Source organism: Athene noctua, chromosome 20, assembly GCF_965140245.1.
Source record: "Athene noctua chromosome 20, bAthNoc1.hap1.1, whole genome shotgun sequence".
Classification (NCBI taxonomy): domain Eukaryota; kingdom Metazoa; phylum Chordata; class Aves; order Strigiformes; family Strigidae; genus Athene; species Athene noctua.
In genome coordinates, this window is record NC_134056.1 from 11,777,682 (window position 1) to 11,799,012 (window position 21,331).

Consider the following 21,331-nt stretch of genomic DNA (forward strand, 5'->3'; position numbering starts at 1 on the left):
CTCTCCCATTATACTTACATTCATCTGATACAGTGTGTTGGAAGCAAGTAGTTTGCAAACAAAGCCAGGCCCTGCGACACATAGCTAATGACCTTCTCTCTGCCTGTGTTTCCTTTACGTCAGAAGTCGGAGTGCTTATTAAGTTTGGAGGCTTACTCCCAGGAGCAGAAGAAGAGGATCTGCTGGTGTCTGGCTGAGAACATCACCAAGCAGCAACATCCGGCATCAGCTCCTACAGAGAACAAGGTAAGAGACCCATGCGGGAGCTTGAAAACCCCACTCAGAGCATTGCGGGGCTCTGCCTGTGGCTGGGGCTTTGCTCCAGTGATGCTCCGGCCAGCCAGGCTGCTCTAGGGCTGTTTTTTTGCCGGGTGAGAAGCGAGTTTGTACTCATGCACTGCTGCGTCTGCAGCTTCCTGCCCTGCTCAGGGAAGCAGATACTGTGTTTGCATCCGCTGACCTGAGTGGAGGCAGACTTCAGTGAGCAGGCTGCTTCTGACGCCTCCCAGCATCTGTATTTGGACAGCTGAGGCTGTGCAACCCTGCGTACGGCCTTCCCCCAGAGCTCAGCTCTAGGGCAGGACTGAAGGCAGAGGAAGAGCTTCAGGCCGTGATCTCTGGGTCTTGATTAAAAGGCTGAGGTCATGGGAGTAGCAGTGCAGAGACTTGCCCCTTCTGTGCACTCAGATGTGCTCGAGCTTTTGATCTGGACCCCACAGACAGCCTCAAAGCACAGAAAGGTCATTTGATGATTGCTGTTTTTCATACCTAGCAAGACAGCACCAGCACTTTTCCCACACTGAAGAGCTTCAGCCTGGCCCAAGAGCTGCACACGCGTAAGAAATGTGTGTGTGGAGCAGGTTTGAAGCACTGTCGGGCACACCTGCCCTGTGTGGATGTAGTTAACACCTCCCATCTCCCTGGCTTTGGGACTGGGGCTGCCACCACAGAGTTGTCTGGGACAGTGGCAATCTCTGATGGAGTCATCTCGTCCCCCAGGGATTGGGTTCAGACTGTTGGTGGGTGACCCTCTGCTCTGGGAGAAGAGAAACACCCTGTGCTGAGTGTTTAAAGAGCATTAAGTGAGGCAGATGGGGATCTCGGGGGTAAAAGCAGCCAGATACGTCCCCTTGGCTGATGCATGGTGGTGAAACAGTTCCTGCCCCATGTCGATGGGTGGGTGCAGCCTTGGTGCATGGTCTGGGTTGAAGGCAGGTGGCTCACTCTCACTGTACCTGCGGGCAAAAGCAGGAGCAGGCGACTGTTGCTGCACAGGTCTGGAGGCTTTGGCTCTGCAGCGTCCCAAACTGGGTCAGCACAAACATCTCCGCAGGAGACAGAGCCTCCAGATTCCTTTTCTTGCATGTTCCAGACATACTAAAATAGTAACAACATACAAAGCCTGAGAACCTCCTTACCAACCAAACCTCTAGAAATGCAAATAGCCCAGGGCAGCTAATTCAACGAGGTGACAAGACTCTGCCACGTCTCTTATTTTCCTGTGATGCGTCTTGCTGCCATGACACACTGCCCGGGCGGGGGGTTCCAGGTGGCTCAGCACTGGGGGGTTGGCATGGCTCTGCTCTTGGCTGGATGTGATCCCGCCATGGGCTGGGGGATCCTCCGGGATGAAGCTGTGCAGGGACATGTTCAGATCTGAGCATCTCAAATAGATCCTAAACTGGGGGGATCTTGGCGACTCTCCGTCACGACACATGCTCTGGGACCATTTGGGTTTTTGGGTGATATTGCTGTTTGCTCTCCCCACCCCAGATCTGTGTTCATGGCAGGGTGTGGGATTTGGCACTCTGCTAGACTGACAAGCCCTGTGGCTCACAGCAAAGCCCTGGAGAGTGTCTGCTCCCCACATTATGGAGGGATCCTGGCTAATGAACAGATGCCAAAGTACTCTAGAAGACAACACAAACCTTTCTAAGGCTTTTTTGTGCCTCAGTAGTCAAGAGGGTGCTCCTTGAGTGCAGTGGAGAGCTGGTGTGAGCCCTCTGAGGTTGTGACAAGGAGGTTTTGTCTCAGCTTGCCAAAGCTGATGGAAATCACAGTGGTGGGACATGGGGCCAGGAGGGAGAAAAGGAACATGAGAGCAACCACCAGGCACTTAATTGAGTTTGTAGCATCTTTTCCCATCCCACCAAGGTATAAAGTGCCCAGGATGCAATTTTAAAGCAGACCTGATCCTGAAATGCAGGAAGGAACAGTGTGGGGAGGAAAGAACAGCCCTGTGTGAGGCTGCAGCTCCTGAGTGGACAGGCGAGGATGCTTGGTGGGTGTGCAAGCTTGGAGCAGGGTGGGTGACTGCTCACAAGGTCAGGCTGCAGACAGAAGCCTGACATGGGTGAGCTGCAGCTGGGGCTGCTGTGACCAGGCTGCACTGCCGCTGGTTTGTCAGGGCAGATAATCTTTGGGGATGCTGGTGCAGTGGAAGGCAAGAGCTGGGAAAATCAGTCACTTTTTGCAAGGGAGAAGTGGTCCATTAGCTTTGCTTGTTGCTTACAAGTCATTTGATACTAGGTCTATTTAAGGAAACAGAGCAGTGTCTGTGCTCTGTGAACAGACAAATTAAGCTGGAAATACCAGCCTCAGCATGGCTGATTTCTGCTCCAAACAGGAATCTGATTTGCAAAGCCTTCAAAGCTGCTCCAACGGCGAGAAGCAGCTCATCTCCCCGCAGCTAGAGCCCAGCTGAGGGTACGTGGGCTTTGCTGTGCGATGGGAGCGAAGGGCTGGCGCAGCCTCAGTGCCAGGCAGAGATGTGCCATGTGCCAGCTGTGCGCTGGAGCCAGAGAAAGGGACTCTGTCTGAGCAGAGAGCAGCTCCTCAGCAGCCTCAGGAACTGCTGCGCCAGTGTGAGAGGTGGGAACGTCTCTGCCTTCAGCATGTTAAGGCTGCTGTTCATGGTGTCCCTCTGTCCTTCGCAGAGCAGATAGCTGCAGTGGGGCAGAGGAGCCCCAGCAGGATGGGCACAGCTGGAGAGGAGGGTCTGGACTGGCCAAACTGAGGGAGGAAAGTTGCATGGTGCTGACTTCTTGGAACTGTGAGAAATCAGACAAATTTTGGGCTTTAGGATGGTACCTGTTGCTTTTCAAGGCCCCCTGAGCCATGCCCAGTTAGGGCAGTGCTAAGGGCAGGAAGGTCCTTCTGGCTCCAGGACATGGCTCTGCAGAGCTGTCACTGCCTCCAGCAACATCTCTCGGGAGGATGGTGACAAACCTGGAGGATGCACCCTGCATAGGACCCGTGTTGGCACGGCTGCTACTTTCAGAGCAGCTGGTTTTAGAGCAAAGCTGACAGTTTCTGGGAGACACAAGCATACGGTGAATGTAGAAGACACTTCTGGAGACGTAGTAAGAGAAAACCATGAGGGGCACAGCTGTGACGGTCCAGCCATGCTCCCATTGGGCTTTTCCTGGCAGAGTCAGTGCAGGAGGAACCCTGGGAATAACCGTGGCTCTTGGTGTGGTCCTGCTCTCTAGCCCTGGTGTTCAGGAGACGTGGTGCAAGTGGGGCTCTAGTGGCTTCTCTGCTGCCCCTGTAAGACTTGGCTGAACTTCACGGAGTGATGAACTCATTCTGCCAGCTGCAGCAGGTCACAGCTCTTCTGTGGACATTTTCTCCCTTTGCAGAGCCTTCCCCACTCTCATCCACGGGTCTGGGTCTGCCCTGGAAGGCTACTCCCTGCTCCTTGGCTGTGCTGAGCAAGGATCTGTAAAACGCATCACCAGGGTGACCCAACTTGGTGACAAATGTCCCCAAATAGGGAGGCATGGAGCCTGGAGGTGGGCTGGGGCTGGTGAGGAACCACAGCGGTGGCAATGTGATTATAGTGAAAGCAACTTTATAAATTAATCGAGTTAACGAGGCTGCCTCCTTGGGCCAAATAATGACTATCTGTGCAGAGCATGGTGCTTTTTTTTAAACTTGCACCACTGCACTGGTTCTGTTTCCAGCCTGGCCCCGTGATGAATTGCATTAGCACGATTGAAGAGATGGCAAACTGCAGAACAGGGGCAAGGATGAGATGCCGGGGATTGGAGCTGCTCCAGCTGGTTTGGCTGCCAGGGAAAAGATCAGTGCCACAACACCCTGCTTATAACAAACCTGCTACAACCATCTGATTCTCACTGCTTGTTTCTTTGTGTCTTCCACACTCAGAACGGCTGATTACTCTTCCTTCTGACTCCGTGACCTGAGATTACCTCGGAGATGATGGCTGGCTCTATCTCAAAGATATAGATTATCCCTAAACTAAATAATTACGGACGCTTTGTGCTGTGGACTTTGGGCCGTGGGAGTCCAGGACGGGCGCTTCCCTTGTTTCCCATGGGAGGTGGTGGATCCTCAGTACTTTTCAAAGCCTGGCTGCCCATCTCTCTCCCATGGCTGCTGACGGTGCGAGCAGGCGTGGACTGATCCTGCGCCCCGGCCCTTCCTGGCAGTGCTGGCTCCGGTGCTGGGAATGAGCTGCTGGCGGGTGTGCGGCCAGGAGGGACTGGCTGGCCCCTTCCTGGCTGTTCCTCTGGTCAGGAAGGGCAGAGCTGTTTCTCTCACTATTTACAGTGTGCTTGACAAGTGCAAGTAAATGTGCTGTCAACAAGAGCAAACAGCGTGTAATCGAGGGATGATTGAAACCAGGGCCCGCGCGGTGGTGCGGGGGGGCTCTGCGAGGGCAGCCGTGGTGAGCGCAGGCGGAGGAGTGGCTGCGCTCCCCCAGGTGCTGGCCCCAGCTCCTGCAGCGTGGGGAAGGGGGAGTGTGGGTGACCCCTCTCCTCTCCCGTGTCCTGCCTCCTCTTCCTCACCCTGAGCACCCTGGTGTGTCCCAGGCACCCACCTCGCTATGCACCCATGTCCCTCTGCAATCCCTGTTCCCCAACACCTCGCTGCCTTCACAACACCCTTTCTCTTTACACTGGGTCATTTCCCATTGTACACCCTTGAGCTGGCACAGACAGGGGACCACTGGCATTGGGGTGTCTGTGACAAGCACTTGGGCTGCGGACAAGTGGGGTGAACCTCTCTCTGATCCAGCATTCACAGGGTGCTGTGCTCAGCAGGAGCGTATTCAGAGCGCGATTGGCTGTTTGATGGGGAAGGAGGGAAGGAATTTGCACCTTCTCACTTTGGTTTTGGCCCAAAGCCCTTCCATTTTGGGCTAGGAACCTGCTGCCCTGTCTGTGCCAGCTCTGCTCCAGATAGTCCTGCTCACCTGCTGCTGAGGCAGACCAGGCAGGGCACGGCCAAGGCTGCAGGAAACACGAAGCTTCCTCAGAGCCTGCTTATGTTCTACAGTGACAATGTGAGAGGCTGGGCAGGGCTAAGCACATCACAACAGCACCTGGAGGGCCAGCCTGACCCAGGACATACACCCTCACAGCACCTCGCTTATGCTGTCAGGGTGCCCCAAGAAGGGTTAAAGCATCAGCTGGCAGTACTTATGAACCAGGTTACAAAACTAAAGCAAATAAGTGTGTTGTTCCATGCCAGAGAGCACAGCCCAGTTCTCGCCCTGGGCTGAAAAATCTTATAACCGAGGACAGCCAAAGGCTGCTTCAGTAACACTGTGAATTCAGGAGGGTGAGGGACCAGAGACACTGTCCCCCTGTGAGTCAGACTCCAGTTCAGCTCTGTCCACTTAAATATCTGGAGGAAACTGTCCATGCCAGAGATCCCCCTGCCATCAGAGTGAACAGGACCCTTGAATCCACGTTGGTGACCTCGATGCATGGTGGCATGTAGATCTCACCCTCGGCACCCGATGAGCCAAGAGAAGGACAATGTATTGACTTTAATTCAGCTGGGACAGGAGTTGAAGAGGTAGCAGTAGGTGTGAAGTAGGATACAAACATAAAAGAAGTAAATGCAGTTTGAGCTACTGCGGATCAACCCATATTCATGCTGCTTTGTAGTGCTCTTTCATGGGAACAAGCCCCAGATGCAACCACAGCATTGAAGGCTGTGTGTGTGTGATTTTACAGCTCCCAGAGAGGCTTCAAAGCACGTCTCAGATGTCCTTTTATGAATTTAAAGACTGTCTTTATGCAGTAGCCTGACTGTTAATTCCCTGCAGTGCAGGTGAGCCTGGGTGAGTGTTGAGGGGTCCTGGGGCTGATCTTTCATGTCGTCATTCCCTTCTTGCACATCAGTTGTCTGCCAGTAATAAGTGCAGAGACACAGCACAAAGACCCATGAGGCTGGGATTCGCCTGGCCCTTTGTGTGGGGCTGGATGGAATGTTGGGTTGGGGTACTGGGCTTTTTAACATCTCCCCCAGCACCAAGCCCTGGCTCCATCAAGCTTAGTTTCCAGCCCTGCCAGCTCTTGGTGCTGGCCCAGGTGGCACAGAGGTGCTGGGAGCTGCTAGCCCAGGACAGCCACTTGCTCGGCCCCAGTGCCGCTGGCTTGTGGATTCCCGAGGCACGTGTGTGCCAGGAGCCAGCAGGAGGGGTGATGGAACAGATGGGCCAGCTGAGAGCCCGCAGCTCCAGCTTTATTTGTTCATTTGCTTAGCTGGGCTCTAAAGCTGTTAGGAAAGCAGACCTCTCCCCTCCAGCAAACACCGGCTCCCGTTTCTCTGGAACTGTGCAATGTTCTCCCGGCCATGTCCAGTGTCACCAGTGATCCTTCCCACATCCCCCCTGAGCAGGAAGGTGCAGTGGTGTAGCAGGGTGTGAGCAGCCGCCGGCACTTTCATCACGGCCAGAGACATTTTTGCCCATGAAGACCCTCGAAGGTCTGTTTCTCACGAATCCCCAGAAGGGCTGGTAAGAGCGAGAGTGTTGGCAGGAGCGGCGCCGGCAGCCCGGGGGGGTTGGGTGGTGTGGAGATCGTTTGTACAGGGTGGTCAAAGGCACAGACTAAGTGATTTAAGCCAGTGCTGCTGTGATTTAATGAAGGCACTGGAAGTGCTTTGATGCAGTGCTGCCTGCGAAGGGGGGATGCCACCTGTGCCAGGCAGGGCTGGCACTGTCCCTCAGATGGAGCGCTCCTCTCCGGTCTTGTTTTGCGTAGTTGCTGATGCTCTTCCCTTCTACTGTGGTAGGGGACTGTGAGCATGTGGTTAGGCAGACTCCGAAGCCAAGCTCAGGTAACTCCTTGCAAAAGTCACTCAAACTCTGATATCTTTGCAAAACCAAAGGATATGTTTGAAATGCCAGGGGGCTCTGGATGGTGATACCCAGAGTGGTGTGGGACTGGGAGGTATGGCTTCATCCTGCCCTCGTGGGGTCCCCTGGCCCTCCATGAGGCTTGGTGTCCTGCCCTGTAACAAACACCTTCCTGGTGGAGTGGCAGGACAAGGCTTGACAGCACAATTGCAGAAGGGTTGCGTTTGGCCTTGGAGCCACCAGTGTTGGTTTTGGACTATATGGGATTCCTCTGTTCTGTCTGTGGCTCATGGCGCTGTTGGTGCCAGTCACAGGCAGAGCTGCTCTGCCAGGTCCTCTTCTTTCGGTGGTTGTTTCCTCACTGTGATCTGTGCTGGCAGCAATGGCTTCCAGTGCCGACCTCGTGGTTCTGTTGTAAGTGATGTTGGGATGAGTCCTTCACTCTGCAGTGGCCAAATGCATCAACTCAGGCTCCTGCTGTCACCTCCCTCATTCAGCACAGGGGACGACACTCTGCCCCTGCACAGAACACTGCAGAGAGGTTCTACTGCTGATCAGCACCATGTCTCCCCTGGCAGGGAAAAGATGCTGAGGGTTGTGGGCTGAATGCCAATGGCAGGACCTGCTTCTTCCCCATCCCTCTGCTTTTTTATTGCCAGGGATAGTTATGACCCAGAGGTCATTTCACTAGCCTCCAGCACTAGGTCCTGCCATGCTCACCCTGCAGAGGCAGGTTACCTGGGCTGATGAGGCTGCAGGCAGTAGCTAGTGCCCAGCTTGGCAAAACTGGAGCTGAATCACCAAAACGATGGACAGAGTGTGGTGGGTGTGTGCAGGTCTGGATGGTGTCAGGGTTCTCTCAGCTCCATGGGCAGTGAGAGCGGGTGAGGGAGCTTTTACATTTCCTGTACCACAGCAAAGCTGCAAGGAAGAGGACGCAGCACATTTCCCCTGCTCCATCTCAGGAGCATCCCTCAGCCTGAAGCTGCGTGAGAGTAGGGGGACATATGTGTGCCTGAAGTCCATGCTGGGGGACAGCTGAGCACAGCTTGTCACCATGGCAGTGAGGACCCATCAGCAAATGGTGCAGATAACCACCAGCAAATAGATGTGACAGTGGCTGTGCATACCCCCCCCCCCCCCCCCCCCCCCCCCCCCCCCCCCCCCCCGGCCCCTGTGCTCTCCCTCTATAGCCATCAGGGCAACTTGTCTGTCTCAGTCAATAAAATGTAATACCAGGAGGAGAAATGTCCAGCCAAGGCAGTCTGGTTCCCGACCCAGTGTGTATGGGGATGTCACAAGAGGGCACTGGCCCTTGGAGGGGAAGAGAAGGGGCAGATGGAGACTGCACACCCTCCTCTCCCTGCCCCTTTGGGTAGAGCCGCTTGTAGAGGAATGCAGTGCAGAGGGCAAAGTCACCACGGTGCAGAGCATCTCCCACTTCAGAGCTCTCCCTTCTCCATAGAAAGTAGTTTGGGAAAAAACCCAACTGGGAACTTGCGGCAGGGTTTCATTTAGCAGGAAGCACCGAAATTGGTCTGTGGCTTGGTGTCGCTTGGGGGCAGGACTGGGCAGGAGAAGGGGAGCTGCAAAAACAAATTCAGGGTGATACATAGCTCTTCCTCAAGGCAGAGCGTCCATCCACTTTTATCAGCAGGTAATAGTACCTCCAGGGATTGCTAGCAGAGCTGTAAATAGCACAAGGGGCACGAGGGAGCGGTGTCTGGGAGAGGCTGGGGCGGCTTCAGCTGCCACTTGACACGAACATTAATAACCGCAGAGGCAGAGCCAAGCACTGCGCTAGCATCTGCCGAGCCGCGGCTGCGGGCACATGGTGGGGCCGGGGCTGCCGGAGGGAGATGCCGCTCGCTCGGCCCGTGCTGCTGGGATGCAACTGAGAGCCCGGATTTGGTAGGTTTTGCTTTTAAAGATTGCAACCTAGGGGCTGTACCCTTTGCTGGGCAGGGTCCGGCCGCAGGTTGAGGAAGCAGCACAGTGCCGTCGGGAGTGCTGATGTCCTTTTAGATCAAAGACATCTACTCCGTTCCCCATGCTGGTCCCCTGCACCCCTGTGCTGGGCTGGTCCCTGCCGTCTCCTGGGGAACCTGTTGCTCCTGACTGGCTTCATTTGCCACCAGGCTGGGCGTGAATGGTTGGTAACGAGCAGCATCTGGGGGGATCAAAGGGGTCTTTGTAGCAACGGGGGCTTTTTGAGGGGTTCTCTTGCAAATATGGGCTGTGTCTGACTGTGCCATCTGCATCGGCTGGCTCTCACTGTGGGAGCAGCCTTGCAGTGTGCTGGCAATGTGAGCTTTCTGCTCCAGGACTTATACAGCCCTTTGGATACCCCCATTTACTGGCACTGGGGACCAACCAGCAATTTCAGCCCTTACCACTGAAATCAGAGCGGTGGGCACGCTCGCAGCCTCGGTGGGATGGAGGGCACTGGCCAGCGGACAGGCAGGGGTCAGGTGCTGGGACTGCTGGGGCAGCTGCGGTTCGGGGCCGGCAGCTCGGCGCTGTGGCGGTGGTGAGGCTGTTAACTCCAGCTGCTCGGCTGAAGTACGTGGCGTGGCGTGGGGAGGCTTTACCTCAGGTTGTATCCTGACACCTTCAGCAGGTGGTCACACCGAAACGCGGGGCGCAAGCTACGCCTGCAGACCGGGCTCCTTCCTGTGTGCCCTCTTCTATGGGCAAGGCTGTTGCCCCCATTAAGTGCTGGCTCCTGCTTGCCGCCGTGCTGCCGGGAGCAGGGCGGCTCTGGGGAGAGGCGCAGAGTGTGGCCACTGCCACAGTGGGGCTGGGCCATGCCCCGGTTGGGGATGACAGTACTGGGGTAATGGGATTAGCGCAGGCTGCTGACAGGGGATTGTTTCTTCCCACAGAGGAGGACTTCAGCTTCCAGGGCTCTGAGACATTTCAAGCCCAGGGTTTTTGTGTGGTGTGAACATTCACACCCCCACAGGTGTCTCATCAGAGGCCGCCCTGCCCAAGTGCACTGTTGGATCCTGCTGTTCGGGTTTATACATCTGAACTTGCTTTTGCTGTTACACTAATTGCTCTGTATCAATTATTCATTGATTCAATAATGAAGCAGGGAATGGGTAGAAAACCCTGCTGTGCAATAAGCCCCGAGCTCCAGCCAGCCTCGCAAAGCTGCTGTGGCTCAAGGAGGGCAAGGAGCAGAGCTGCTGGGGGTATGCTCCTTGTGAGCACTTTCAAAATGACTCCCATGAAAATGTTCTCAAGTTTTGGTAGTTCTGCTTTGCGTTTCTGGTTTAATTTTCTTCCTCTCAGCCCCATGCTGTGTACTTGGTTCTTAGTGGTCACTTTTTAAGTCTCAGGGTGCTCATCATCAACAGTTTTGGTAGCATTTCACAGGGCCAATTAGAAGTTTCTGATCTGATGGATCTGGACACAGTTTGTCCCATGCTAAGAACTAAAATTGTAATTTTTTTATTCCACTTTAAAAAAAACCCTACTTTGGAAATGTTGATATTTCCCTGGGTGATGTAGGTGGTGTTTTCCTCTCATCTTATCTGCCCTATGGAGTGATGTTACCTCCTCATAGGGAATGCACTGCCAGTAGTGAACCTGGCTGCATCCTCCCTGAAATCCCCCTGGGGAGGGACTTGGTCTCATTCCCCTGGAGTTAAATCCTTTTGGGGACAGGTGAGGCACCTTTGAGCAAAGGTTGATTTAAGAGCAGTAGGACCCAGAGAGGTTCCTCCGTGGGACACATGGAGGATGGGGCTGCCATGGTCAGGGGACAGCGCATGAGAGCAGCTCTTCCAGCAGTATCTCGGGAGGTCCATTAACTCCTTCTGGGCTGAGAGCACAGTTGAGCGGCATATCCTGTTCATCTTGATGTCCAACAGTCTGTTACGTGCAGGGATTTTCCTGCTTTACCCAATCTCTGATCTTGGCTGAGGATCTGGGTGAGGGCAGTTCTCCCAGGGGTGTTTAGCCTCCTCTTCCCCAGCATCACTGCAAGAGAAAGACGTGCATCACAAAACCCGAGCATCCACATTAGGAGCCAGGAAAGGCTGAATTCAATTTTCTTGTGTCCAGGCCTTACTTGAGCCACAGTGGCTCCATGACTGTAAGGAGCAGAGGTTTTGAAATAAGAAGCTTCAGAAAAATCCCTGACCTCCCAGAACTGGGGATTTAAGGGAATGCCACATATCACAGTGCTTCTGGCAGCATGAGAGCTGGCAGCACCAGGGGAAGGCCAGTGCAGGCGTCAGCTCACAGCTGTGCTATCTCTGTGGCTGGTGTTTTCCCAGCTGGAAGTCCTGGTTGTGGGCCACCAGAAAGGGCACATTATTTAAAGAAATACTGGAGAAGTTGGGGCTGCACTGACAAATCTACGTCTGTTAGCTGAAATTTGCTCAGCTGGCAAACTACAGCAGCTCAAGTTGCTAGCAGCAACTGAAGAGCAGAGGGTTTGCAGTACTATGCCACTGTCTTGGTTTCAAGAAAACTTGTGAGTCAGTGAGTAATGCCCAAAGGCAGAGGGAGTCCAGGCAGTGGGTTACAGGTGCAGAGATTGAAGATGCTGGAGCAGGCAGGGCAATGTTTGGCCTTTTTGGCGTATGCTGAGGCTTGTTCAATGGCGAAATCAATATTAGGGGCTCTATTGCTGTTGCTCTGATCTCAGACCTATCATCCTCCTTCCCTAAAATTACCCTTGATAGTCATCTTGAGGCTCGGAGGCATTGCTTTCTTGTACTTTCTCTTCCTATTCTTGGGACATGGTGCCTTGGCCACTCAGTCTGAGATAGAAACTGAAAACAGTGAAGTGTGAGGTCCTCCAGGGAGGGTGTAGCAAAGCTCTGAGGCCTTTCTGGCTCAAGACAGGGAAACCCAGATGTTGAGGATGGGAAGATGCAGATGCTGAGAACAGGGAAACCCTCATACTGAGGATTGGGATACCCAGATGTTGAGAGCAAGGAGCCCCAGGTGTTGAGAGCAGTGAGACCAAGATGCTGAGGATGCAGAGATCCAGATACTGGCTGCTGGCTCCTGAGCTACTGCTGCTGGCCAAGGGAGAGGGACCCGTGCTGCAGCGGGACCATGGGATGTTTTGGATGAGCCCTTGAGGTGGAAGGACAGCAGCTCCCTGCTCAGACAGCATCAGCACTGCCTCCATTTGCTGCCTCCTCCATCAGCCCCTTGGCCACAATGATGGTGAGAAGGAAATCTAGTCACATCCCCGTCCTTGCTGGCCCAAATCAGCTTTGCGCAGCAGGTGGCCCTGGGCTCCCTGATGAAGTCCCTGGTGCCTCCAGCCAAGATCAGTCTTGTTGGCTGGCTGCGATGGCCTCACTGCTGCTTTCCTTCCCTGTCTTTCCTCCCCCACCATCAGGTGATGTTTAGCAGAGCATAGCCATGGCCCTTTCTGTGAGGACAGGATTTCACAGCCCTGGTGATGCTTTTAACCAGAGATGGAAACCTCGCTTGGTGGTGAGGCTCCTGCTCATATCCTCTGTGCCACTGAAGAGCAGCAGAGTCTCTGATTGAATTAGTGCAGGGATTTAATTTAATCCTCAAATGTCTCTCATTTTAAAGGAGCCTGTTCATTTCCTTCTAGCCTATGGGCAACCAGTAATATTAAGCAGAAGGACTGGACAGATAGGGAGCTGCTGGGGAGGGGGAGGGCTTTGCGGGGAGTGAACTGAGGGCTGGTGGGTTTTTCCTCTAATTATTTCATGAAATAATGATGACAGTGATTGCAATACAAATAAGACATAAACAGCATCATTAAAACACATGCTGGTGCAAATAGCATCCTTGCATGGCAAATCTGGAAACATTCCCTTTTTACAAAAAATTACCAGGGTGGGAGGGAAACAGCCCCAAGGACAGAGTAAACTGAGCATTTGCTTTGTGCCTCCCACCAAATCCCGCAGTTTTGGGGACAGGGCAGACGCTGCAGATTCGACTGAGAACACGATGGTCACTTTAGTCTTCGGACTCACTGGGGCAGTTCAGGTGATGCTAAATTGCTGTCTGAGGCGAGTCAGGCTGGAAGGGGACAGAACGGGTCCTCTCCATGCTCACGGGTGTAAAGGAGGCCCTTTTGGCATGATAAAAAAAAGAAGGCACGGGCAGACATGGGTGAGCTCCAATGCATGCTGCCCAGGAGGGAGCTGGCCGTGGCACTCAACTCAAGCATCCTTTTGGAGACCTGGCCCACTTTTTGGACCCGTTAGCTCAGACACGTGCCGGCAGATTCTGGGGCTTAAACATCTCCAGGGTATTTCCTGGGGATGACAGCAGCTTTTGCAGCCCAACACCTGCATACAGCTCCCCAATGATATGCAGTGGCGGGTCATGATCCGCGTGTGCTGGCTCTGCAGGGTGAGGTGTTTCGCAGCAGGCTGGCTGCCCCAGGGGATGGCTTGCAGGGGTCTGCTGCCATGAGCTGGGAGCACTGCGGGGATAGACCCTCTGTCCACACCCATGAGTGCCTCTTCCCAATGGGATGTGAGGCTGATTCCTGGGGCTGCTGCCGAAGCCAACCTAACTTAGACAGGGTTGGTAGCTTTGTTAAATTCAGCTTTCTGGTTGGCACTGGGCTCATGAAAATGCTTGGATCTTAAATGGGGATACAGAGACATTTTTTCTGCGTGACTTGTTACCTGGGACTGATCCTGTGTCATAACCCCTGCCCCAGGCCTACACGGTCTGCATAGGTGGGAGCTGCTTCCTGAGGGAGGATTTTTCTCTGCTTTGGTCTTTCTCCCCTGCTGAGCTGGTTTTGCCCCTTTGCCTTAGACAGGCCCTGTGCAAAGGGAAAATCACACAGAAAAGAGTACCCAGGTCTGACAGGGGGGCGCTCATCACAGGCTCCCTCTGCTCATGAAAAAAACTTGGGAGGTTTTTTCCCTTGGGCTGCTCCTGGCTTTTCCCTTTGGAAGGGCAGAGCTTGCTCAGGCCTTTCCCAGCTGCACAGAAAAGGTGGCACAAAACAGCCCTGAAGGCTTAGAAAACTGAAAGGGGCTGGTAGGAGTGGTTGTGGTTTTGCAGGGCCACATCTGTGCAGGGCACCCGGTCAAGGAGCCTGAGCCAGTCGTGGCTGCGGCTGGGCCGAGCTTGGGCAATCTGCAGATGAGCAGAGCCCAGCACTTCCCTTCTGCATTTAATAATGTGGTGCAGGAGGGGCTGGAGCTGCTGGATGAGAGCTGCTGGTTTTCTCTGTCACACTCGGGGAAGATCTCTGCAGGGCTGAGCTGCCCCCAGCTCCCTGGAGGGCAGTGGAGCCGTCGGGGTAAGGATGATGTTACCGGCTCTGCCTCTGTGGCTGGAACCCAGCCTGGCTGCACGCACTGCGCTGCCGGGCTGAGCCACCCGCCATCGGCCCCCCGGTTTCCTCCAAACCTGCCGCTGCTGCCAGGTACTGGGGGGGGTGAAAACTGGGTGGCCCCGTCGAGCTCCTGCCCCGTAGTCAGCAGCTTGCTCCTGGTGGAGGAACCCGGTGCTCCAGGGATCAGGACCAGGACTGGGTGCTGTGGGAGCGGTGGGCAACGTGTCAGCACCTGGGGACGTGGGGGACGATGCTGTCCCACCCCACCAGAGCACCGTTAGGGCTGTACCAATTGGTGCCAGCCTTGTGGTTGGGGTGTTTGGAACAGAAAGACTCCCCGGGAAGGTGACCAGTGAGAGATTTGGAGTGCTTCTGCCATCATACTTCTTTATCTTCTCTTTTGGGCAGATGCTGGAGACGGACGCTGAGAAGCCGGGGCAGATGCACTCGGAGGACAAGAAGGTGGCAGTGGATGATGCTCCTCCAGCCACAGAGGCACCAGCTCTGGCTGAGCCCTGGGAGGCTCTGGGAGCCACCCAGGGTCCTCTCCTGGCAGAAAAGCAGCCGGTGGCCCCTGAGAAGAGAGAGGAGCAGCTCAGCTCCCTGCCAGCCTTCGTCATCCCCGAGCTGCGGCTCGACAGCACTTTCAGCCAGAGTGCGGCAGGTGTGGCGGCCGGCACCACGGATGGCGAGGATGAGGAGGAGGAGGAGGAGGAAGAGGAAGATGAGGAAGAGGAGGAGGAGGAGGACAGCGACGAGCAATACTTGGAGAGGAATGAGGCAAAGCGCAGCAGCATGATCGAGACCTCAGGCTGTCAGCCTGTCTACACGCTGAGCGTGCAGAGCTCCCTGCGGCGCCGGACCCACAGCGAGGGCAGCCTGCTGCAGGAGGCCAAGAGCCACTGCTTCACCTCTGACACCACCCTCAACTGCTCGGACAGCCAGGGCACCAAGGGACACTGGGCCCTGCCCTCCCCCAGGACCCTCAAGAAAGAGCTTGCCAAAAATGGCGGCTCCATCCACCAGCTCACCCTGCTGTTTTCGGGCCACAGGAAGGTACGTGAGCTGGCGCTGGCTCCGCGGGGCAATGGTGGTGGGGAGCTCCTGGGGTGGAGATGTCCTGCCATGTGGCCCCTCTCTCCATGGCCATGGCAAAGCTGGCATCTGAGGGTCTAGGAAGGTCCCTGCCACTGGCAGTCAGCTCTGGGAGAGGTTTAGCACCCAGGGGATTGTCACCCAGAGCCAATGTGCTGGTGCTGTGGGTGGCATCTCTCCCCAGTGTGATCCTGCAGGGTCTTATGTCCTGGAGAGTGGCTGTCTCAGTGTCTGCTGAGACCAGTGGAGGTAGAGGTGCACCCAGGTGTCTGCACTTGCAAAGAGCTGCTCATAACAGCAGGGACAGGAGAAAACCAGGCTCCAGAGAGCCTCCGGTGAGAGTCCCCAGTGTGCTCAAGTATGCAAGGAACAGTGTGGCTTTCTGCCCTGGCTAGCCTCTTGCAGGGCTTTGACCGGTGTGGAGGGCCCATCTCAAAAAAAGGTTGACATCAGCAGTGATTCCTGACCCTGATGTGCAGAAAGGAGGAGCAGTGGAGGGCTGTGCCACAGGAGCTTTGCACGGGGATGGCCTGTGCTCACAAGCCTGGCAGTCTGGGGTGCTCCCCGTGCCCCTTGGAGCAGAGCTTGCCTTGGCTGTACTTTTGCAGGGAATAATGTGCTATTGCAGAGATTGTGCGTGAGAAGTGCTGCTTGCCACATTCTCCCCAGATGAAGCCTGGCTGGGTGCTGAGAGTGGCTACCTGCCTTCCTGCGGTGCTGGCCCAGCACCCTGCTCTGCCCAGCCAAGCTCTGGCAGGGGCTGTGGGTACTGCTTTACCTGGGGCTGTATTGCTTGGCTCAGGACCATGTTGCACTGCTCAGGGTCGTGTTGTATGGCTCAGGACCATGCCATGCTCCTCAGGGCCACCCTGCAGAGCGCAGGATCACATTGCATGTGGCTGGCTCCTTGACAGGAGAGGCTGGTGCAGAGCCCTGCATGCCACCAAGCATGTTAAACTCGTGATGGGGTTAACCCTCCTCCTGCCAGGCTCATGCTGCTTGAAAAGCCATCTCTGATGCTGTTTCTGGGAGCACTCTTTGGTCTCAGAGTCCCGGGCCAGCTAGTGAGAGCCTTTACAAGTCTGACAGGCCAGTTAGATGGGGCTGCTCTGCAAAAGGGGAGCCCAAGCTCTCTTGGAGGCTGATGCCAGCAACTGTGGGATGGGGGGGTTCAGACCTCCTCCCAGATCCTATTGAGAAAGGACACCTTTGTGGCAGGGACACCTGTGCTGCCCTGTGCAGATGCAAGGGAGCTGGTGGCAGTGTCAGTTCCTGCTGAGTGTCCCATTAGGGCTGTCAGTGACGAGTCTCCTGGAAAGAGGTTTCACAGTGCCACTGTGCGTGCAGCCTGGGAGCGCACAGCTCTGCACCCAGAGGCTGCTGCAGCACTGGCTGAGACTGAGTGGGCTGCGTGCCTGCTGCCAGGGGGAGACCTGGGGAATGTATCCCACTCCTGTCCTGGAGAGCCTCCAGCTGTGCTTTCTGGGCTCATCTGGGTGGATGTTTTTCCGAGCTCCTCCTGGATTAAACTGCTCTGGTGCAGATGAGACTGGGTTTTTTTTGAGTAGGGACTAGGGCAGCCCGTGCTGGCAGTGAGGGCAGTGTGGCTGTTGGACCTCCTGGTGCTCCTGCTTCCAGTCCTACAGCAGCTCTGTCTGTCTGGTGCCATCATCCCCTGCCCATATGCCCTCCTGCCCCCCCACCCCAGCCTGCTCCCGTTGCCCTGCCTCTCCAGCTGCCTGCCCAGGGACTGAGGCTGCCTGGGGGCTGTAGCGGGCAGGGGAGCTGGGCCACCTTGTGCATGGGGTTTTGGGCTACTGCCATCCCCTTAACTACACTTCGGAGGGACTTTTGTTGGGCTGTGCCTTTTGATTAGTTCAAGGAAACCCTCTGAGGTTTCTGGAGCAGGACACTGATGTACAATTCCCCCACGGATCCTCTCCAGTGACAGCACCAAGCTGCCAAGCACCAGCCGTACCTGCAGACGGTGGCCTCTGTGGTAGGGCCACAGCATCCATCAAGGTGTTGGTTTTTTTTTCCCTCAGGGAATGTTTCAGAGGGGATCATTTTGTTGGTCCTTTTAATGCCCACCATTTCCCCTCCTTCCTGCAGTTGGGGCTGGGAGGTGGTTGTTTTAAGAGCGTATTGTGGCTGGGAGCGCTGGGACTCCTCGGGCGAGCTCTGCTGCTGCCTTTTGTCCCCGAGCGCGGTGGAGCCTCTCTGGACAATGGCAGGAAACGTGCTCCGGCTGCGTGTCGCCCCAGCCAGCCCGCCTGCCGGGGCCCTATCTGGTTGGGGAAGGTGCTTTGCAAGGGCTGCATTGTTTGGGGCTGATAAACTCCGGAAACCCGGGTGCAGAATGGAAGGAAGTGTCAAAAGCCTCGAGTCCGGGGCTGTGGGGCTGCGCAGCGGGTTCCCACGGCACAGCCGCAGGGCGGCGATCCTGGAAAGCACCCTGCAGCCCCCAGCAGCGCGGGGCTGAGCTGAGTGTGGAGTCGAGCTGGATGCAGGGCCAGCTGCAAGCATCTTCCAGTCTCATGCAGTAATGGATGAATTACTAAAGCCCCTGACCTATGGTAGTCCCAGGGGTCCCCATGCCTGGCCCCAGGCTTCATGGCTCAGAGGCTGCATGGTGCTGCCCCAAGCTCACAGTGCATCCGAGGTCCCTTTGGTTTGCTCAGATTGCCCCAGGATGGTGGTCAGGGAGTGGAGCTCTCTGGGGACTACCATGATATGATTCAATTATGGCTGAATTGCTCTGATTTTTCCTGCCTGGGGACTGCTGGGCAACTCCTGATTGATTTTGAGTGCCCAGCCTGGTTCTGCAGGCACAAGGTACTCAGTGGGCTGGGGAGGGGTCCCTGTGGCCACTCCGGACAGCAGGAATAGGAGCATCAGGAAAGGGGATGCGGGTGTCCTCCCCATAGGAGGTACCACTGTCAGCTTCTTGAACCTGGAGGGGTACCTGGGCCACCAGCCATGGCATCTCCTCAGATGTTCTGGGGACACCATGGACTGGAGGTGGCATAGGATGGGCAGGAGGAGGCAGGTTCCTGTGCTGGAGCGGGGAGAATCTTGTCCCATTGCACTGGGGCTGCCAGCCGTGGCTGTGGGGAGGGGGCCCTGTGGATGCTGTGGGTGTGTGCTGTGTGGGTGCGGGGACCATGCTGGCAGGTCTTGTTGGTGACAGAGTGCCACTGTGGGCATGCACTGGCATGGTGATGCAGATGCTGTTTTTCTGTTCCCCCCAGCTGAGTGGAGCTGACCCCGAATGCAGCTGTGATGAAGGGGAAGAGACCTCTCGCAAGAAAAGGAGCAGGAACCTGTAAGTGTCACACTGTGGTGGCATCAGAGTGTGCCAGGGCTGTTTGCCGTGGTCAAACACCTCAGCTCAGCCCCACTAGTCCAGGCAGACCTTAGAGTCTCCCTGTCTTGTTTCTCCAGGCTTTTCTGGGAAGAAAGCATCAAAGACTTGCATGAATGAAGGGCACATTCAGACAGGGAGTTGTGATTTTCAGGGAGGAGGGTGGCAAGCGCACGGGGGGCATTGCACAGCTGGCTGGGAGCAGCCCCTGTTCGTCTTGCTTTGGCAGATGGGGCGAAGGAGCCAGCCCTTGCTGGTGGTGTGGGGAAAAGATCTTCCCTGGTGCTGGCAGAGCTCTGCTCCGGTGGCCGCGTGTGCAGGGAGAGGACATGCAAGGGGTGAAACATGAGCTGGGGGCTCCTTCCCACTGGCCCCATGCTGGGAGGAGGAATAGGGAGTTTTCCCACGGTGGGATGGGCTCCAGCCCTTGCAGCACATCACAGCGCGTGGGCAGTGTGACTGGAGCACCGGGCACAGGGACCGCTGAGGGACACTCTCAGCCCCTCTGCCTCTTCTGGTAAGGCTTTGGGGGTGCCAAAAAGTGGGTCTAGGCAAGGACAAGGCATCTGTGGCCCTTGCTTCCCATGAGCACAGCTGCAGCTGGTGGGGGCTGGTGCACCACCAGTGACCAGCAAAGATGTTTTGGAATGAACCGCCTTTGGTTTTGTGACATGGGATCCGGCCGGGTGTCAGTGCTGCAGGGATGCTCGGGGCTGGGTCCTTCCCTGCTCCGTGTGGCTCGGGGCAGGCGGAGAAGCTGCACGTGGTTTGAGCAGCTCAGGGGGTGCGAGGGGGCCGAGGGCACCAGCTGTGTGCGCAGGCTCGACGGCTTCGCCGCATGTGCTGCTTGCCAGAGAGCGGCACTGTTGTCCTGCGCGCTTCCTAGCCGCAGCTGGCTATTTTTAGCTCTTTTTATTATTTCCACCCTCCCCCCCTAACACTTGAAATTAAAATGAATCCCTCACAGTCTGCAGCGGGGACGTCCCCTCATCCACATGTCCCTGCTGCAGTGCTGAGCCGGGGGAATCGGGCTGGCAGGGGGAGGCTCAGCCACCCCCAGCTTAGTGGGGTCAGGGGCGGTTGCAGAGAAGGTTTTCTCCTCACCTTGAGACAGCAGCGGATGCGCTGGGGAGCCTCTTGGCATCGCACTGGCTGGCTATTGGCTGCGCAGCCCGGTTGCCAGCTGTCTGCGGGGAGTATTTATGGTGCAAGTGGCTGGGCTTTGGCACTCGCCTCCCCTCCCGGCACCGGCACGCTCTGCCGGCCACGCTCGCCTGCTGGCGCTCCCCAATGTACCACGCGATGGTGGACTTTTCTGAAAAATACCTGGAAAGGTAGGACTTCAGCATCCTGTGAAGAAGGGGATGTGCTTTGCAGGGGATGGTTTGGAAACAGCACAGGGCAATGGTGCTGGATGGTGCCTCATGGCCGTGCTGGGACACTGGGGGCAGACCACTTTATAGGGGCAACTCCAGACAGAAACCAGCAATTTTTTATGAAGCATTATTTTTGCTGTGGCATTTTATACTGCAGATTGGCCTCAGCTGGAGGCTGTGCATGCCCATGGCTGCTGCAGCCTGGTTTTGTGCCTCTTGCTATTTATTTGCAAACGTGTGTGAAGGAAGCAGCGGGTTTTAAGTTTGGGAACTTCCTCATGTGGTGCTTGCTGGCCTATTACAGTTGGCAAATCTGCCCACGAGCCACGATCACCTGCGAGTCCCGAGCCTGGTGTGGGGCAGGGCTACCTGCTGCTGCTGGCTGGCATGCAGAGAGGGCTGTGCAGGTGGAGGTGGCCCACGTGTGCTGGAGACGCACACAAGGGCTTTTCAGTGCTTTGAAAGCCCCGCTGGGTGCCGAGCTGTGGTGGCTGCCTTGCTAAACTGGGAACACTGCTAAAATTGTTGCTCAGAGCTGTGTGGGATGGCTTGTCCTGTGTGGTGGCTGGTGCTCAGCTGCCAGTGTTGCTGGCAGCACGGTAATGGGAGGCAGATGGTGTTTGGAGTGTGAGGCTTCGTGTTTGGATCCGCTTTTCCCACATTAGCACTGAGCTGGTTCCTGGCAGCTGGCAGCAGTGGGATGCGTCTCCTGCTGGGACTGCAGCCCAGGTGATGCAAAAGCAGTGACACCGTCTGTGCCCCCCATAAGGGCACGGATGGCACCAGGGACTGGGGGGGAAACTGCCCTCTAAAATCCTTCCATGGCTCAGGGTGCTCAGCACCTTGCAGGACTGAGCCCTGGGGTTGTTGCAGCTACTTTTATTCCCCTGTGGATTTCTGTATTTTGCCCTCCTGGGACTGGAGAGAGCTGTGGGTTTAGATAGCATCACCTGAGGTGGGTACACCCTTGCCTTGAATCCCACTGCCCCTCGTGTCCCTAGCCCCTAGGAGCCAGAGGTGGCTCCTCTGAGCATCCTTGCATAGACCGGCTGATGTGGGACCTGCGGGGG

At 56.0% G+C, this 21,331-nt stretch overlaps 1 protein-coding gene across 5 annotated transcripts in view; it reads left to right on the forward strand.

Moving 5' to 3' along the window:
* RGS3 (regulator of G protein signaling 3) overlaps nucleotides 1-21,331 on the forward strand; it is an 86,174-nt gene that overhangs the window by 60,513 nt on the left and 4,330 nt on the right. For 3 of the 5 annotated variants that reach the window (XM_074923633.1, XM_074923634.1, XM_074923635.1), the window contains 3 exons: nucleotides 124-246; nucleotides 14,835-15,482; nucleotides 18,773-18,846. In XM_074923633.1, coding sequence (XP_074779734.1) covers nucleotides 124-246; nucleotides 14,835-15,482; nucleotides 18,773-18,846 — 845 coding nt within the window. Of the gene's footprint in view, nucleotides 1-123; nucleotides 247-14,834; nucleotides 15,483-18,772; nucleotides 18,847-19,960; nucleotides 20,220-21,331 lie in introns of those variants that run through there. The other 2 variants (XM_074923636.1, XM_074923638.1) reach the window with 2 other exon arrangements.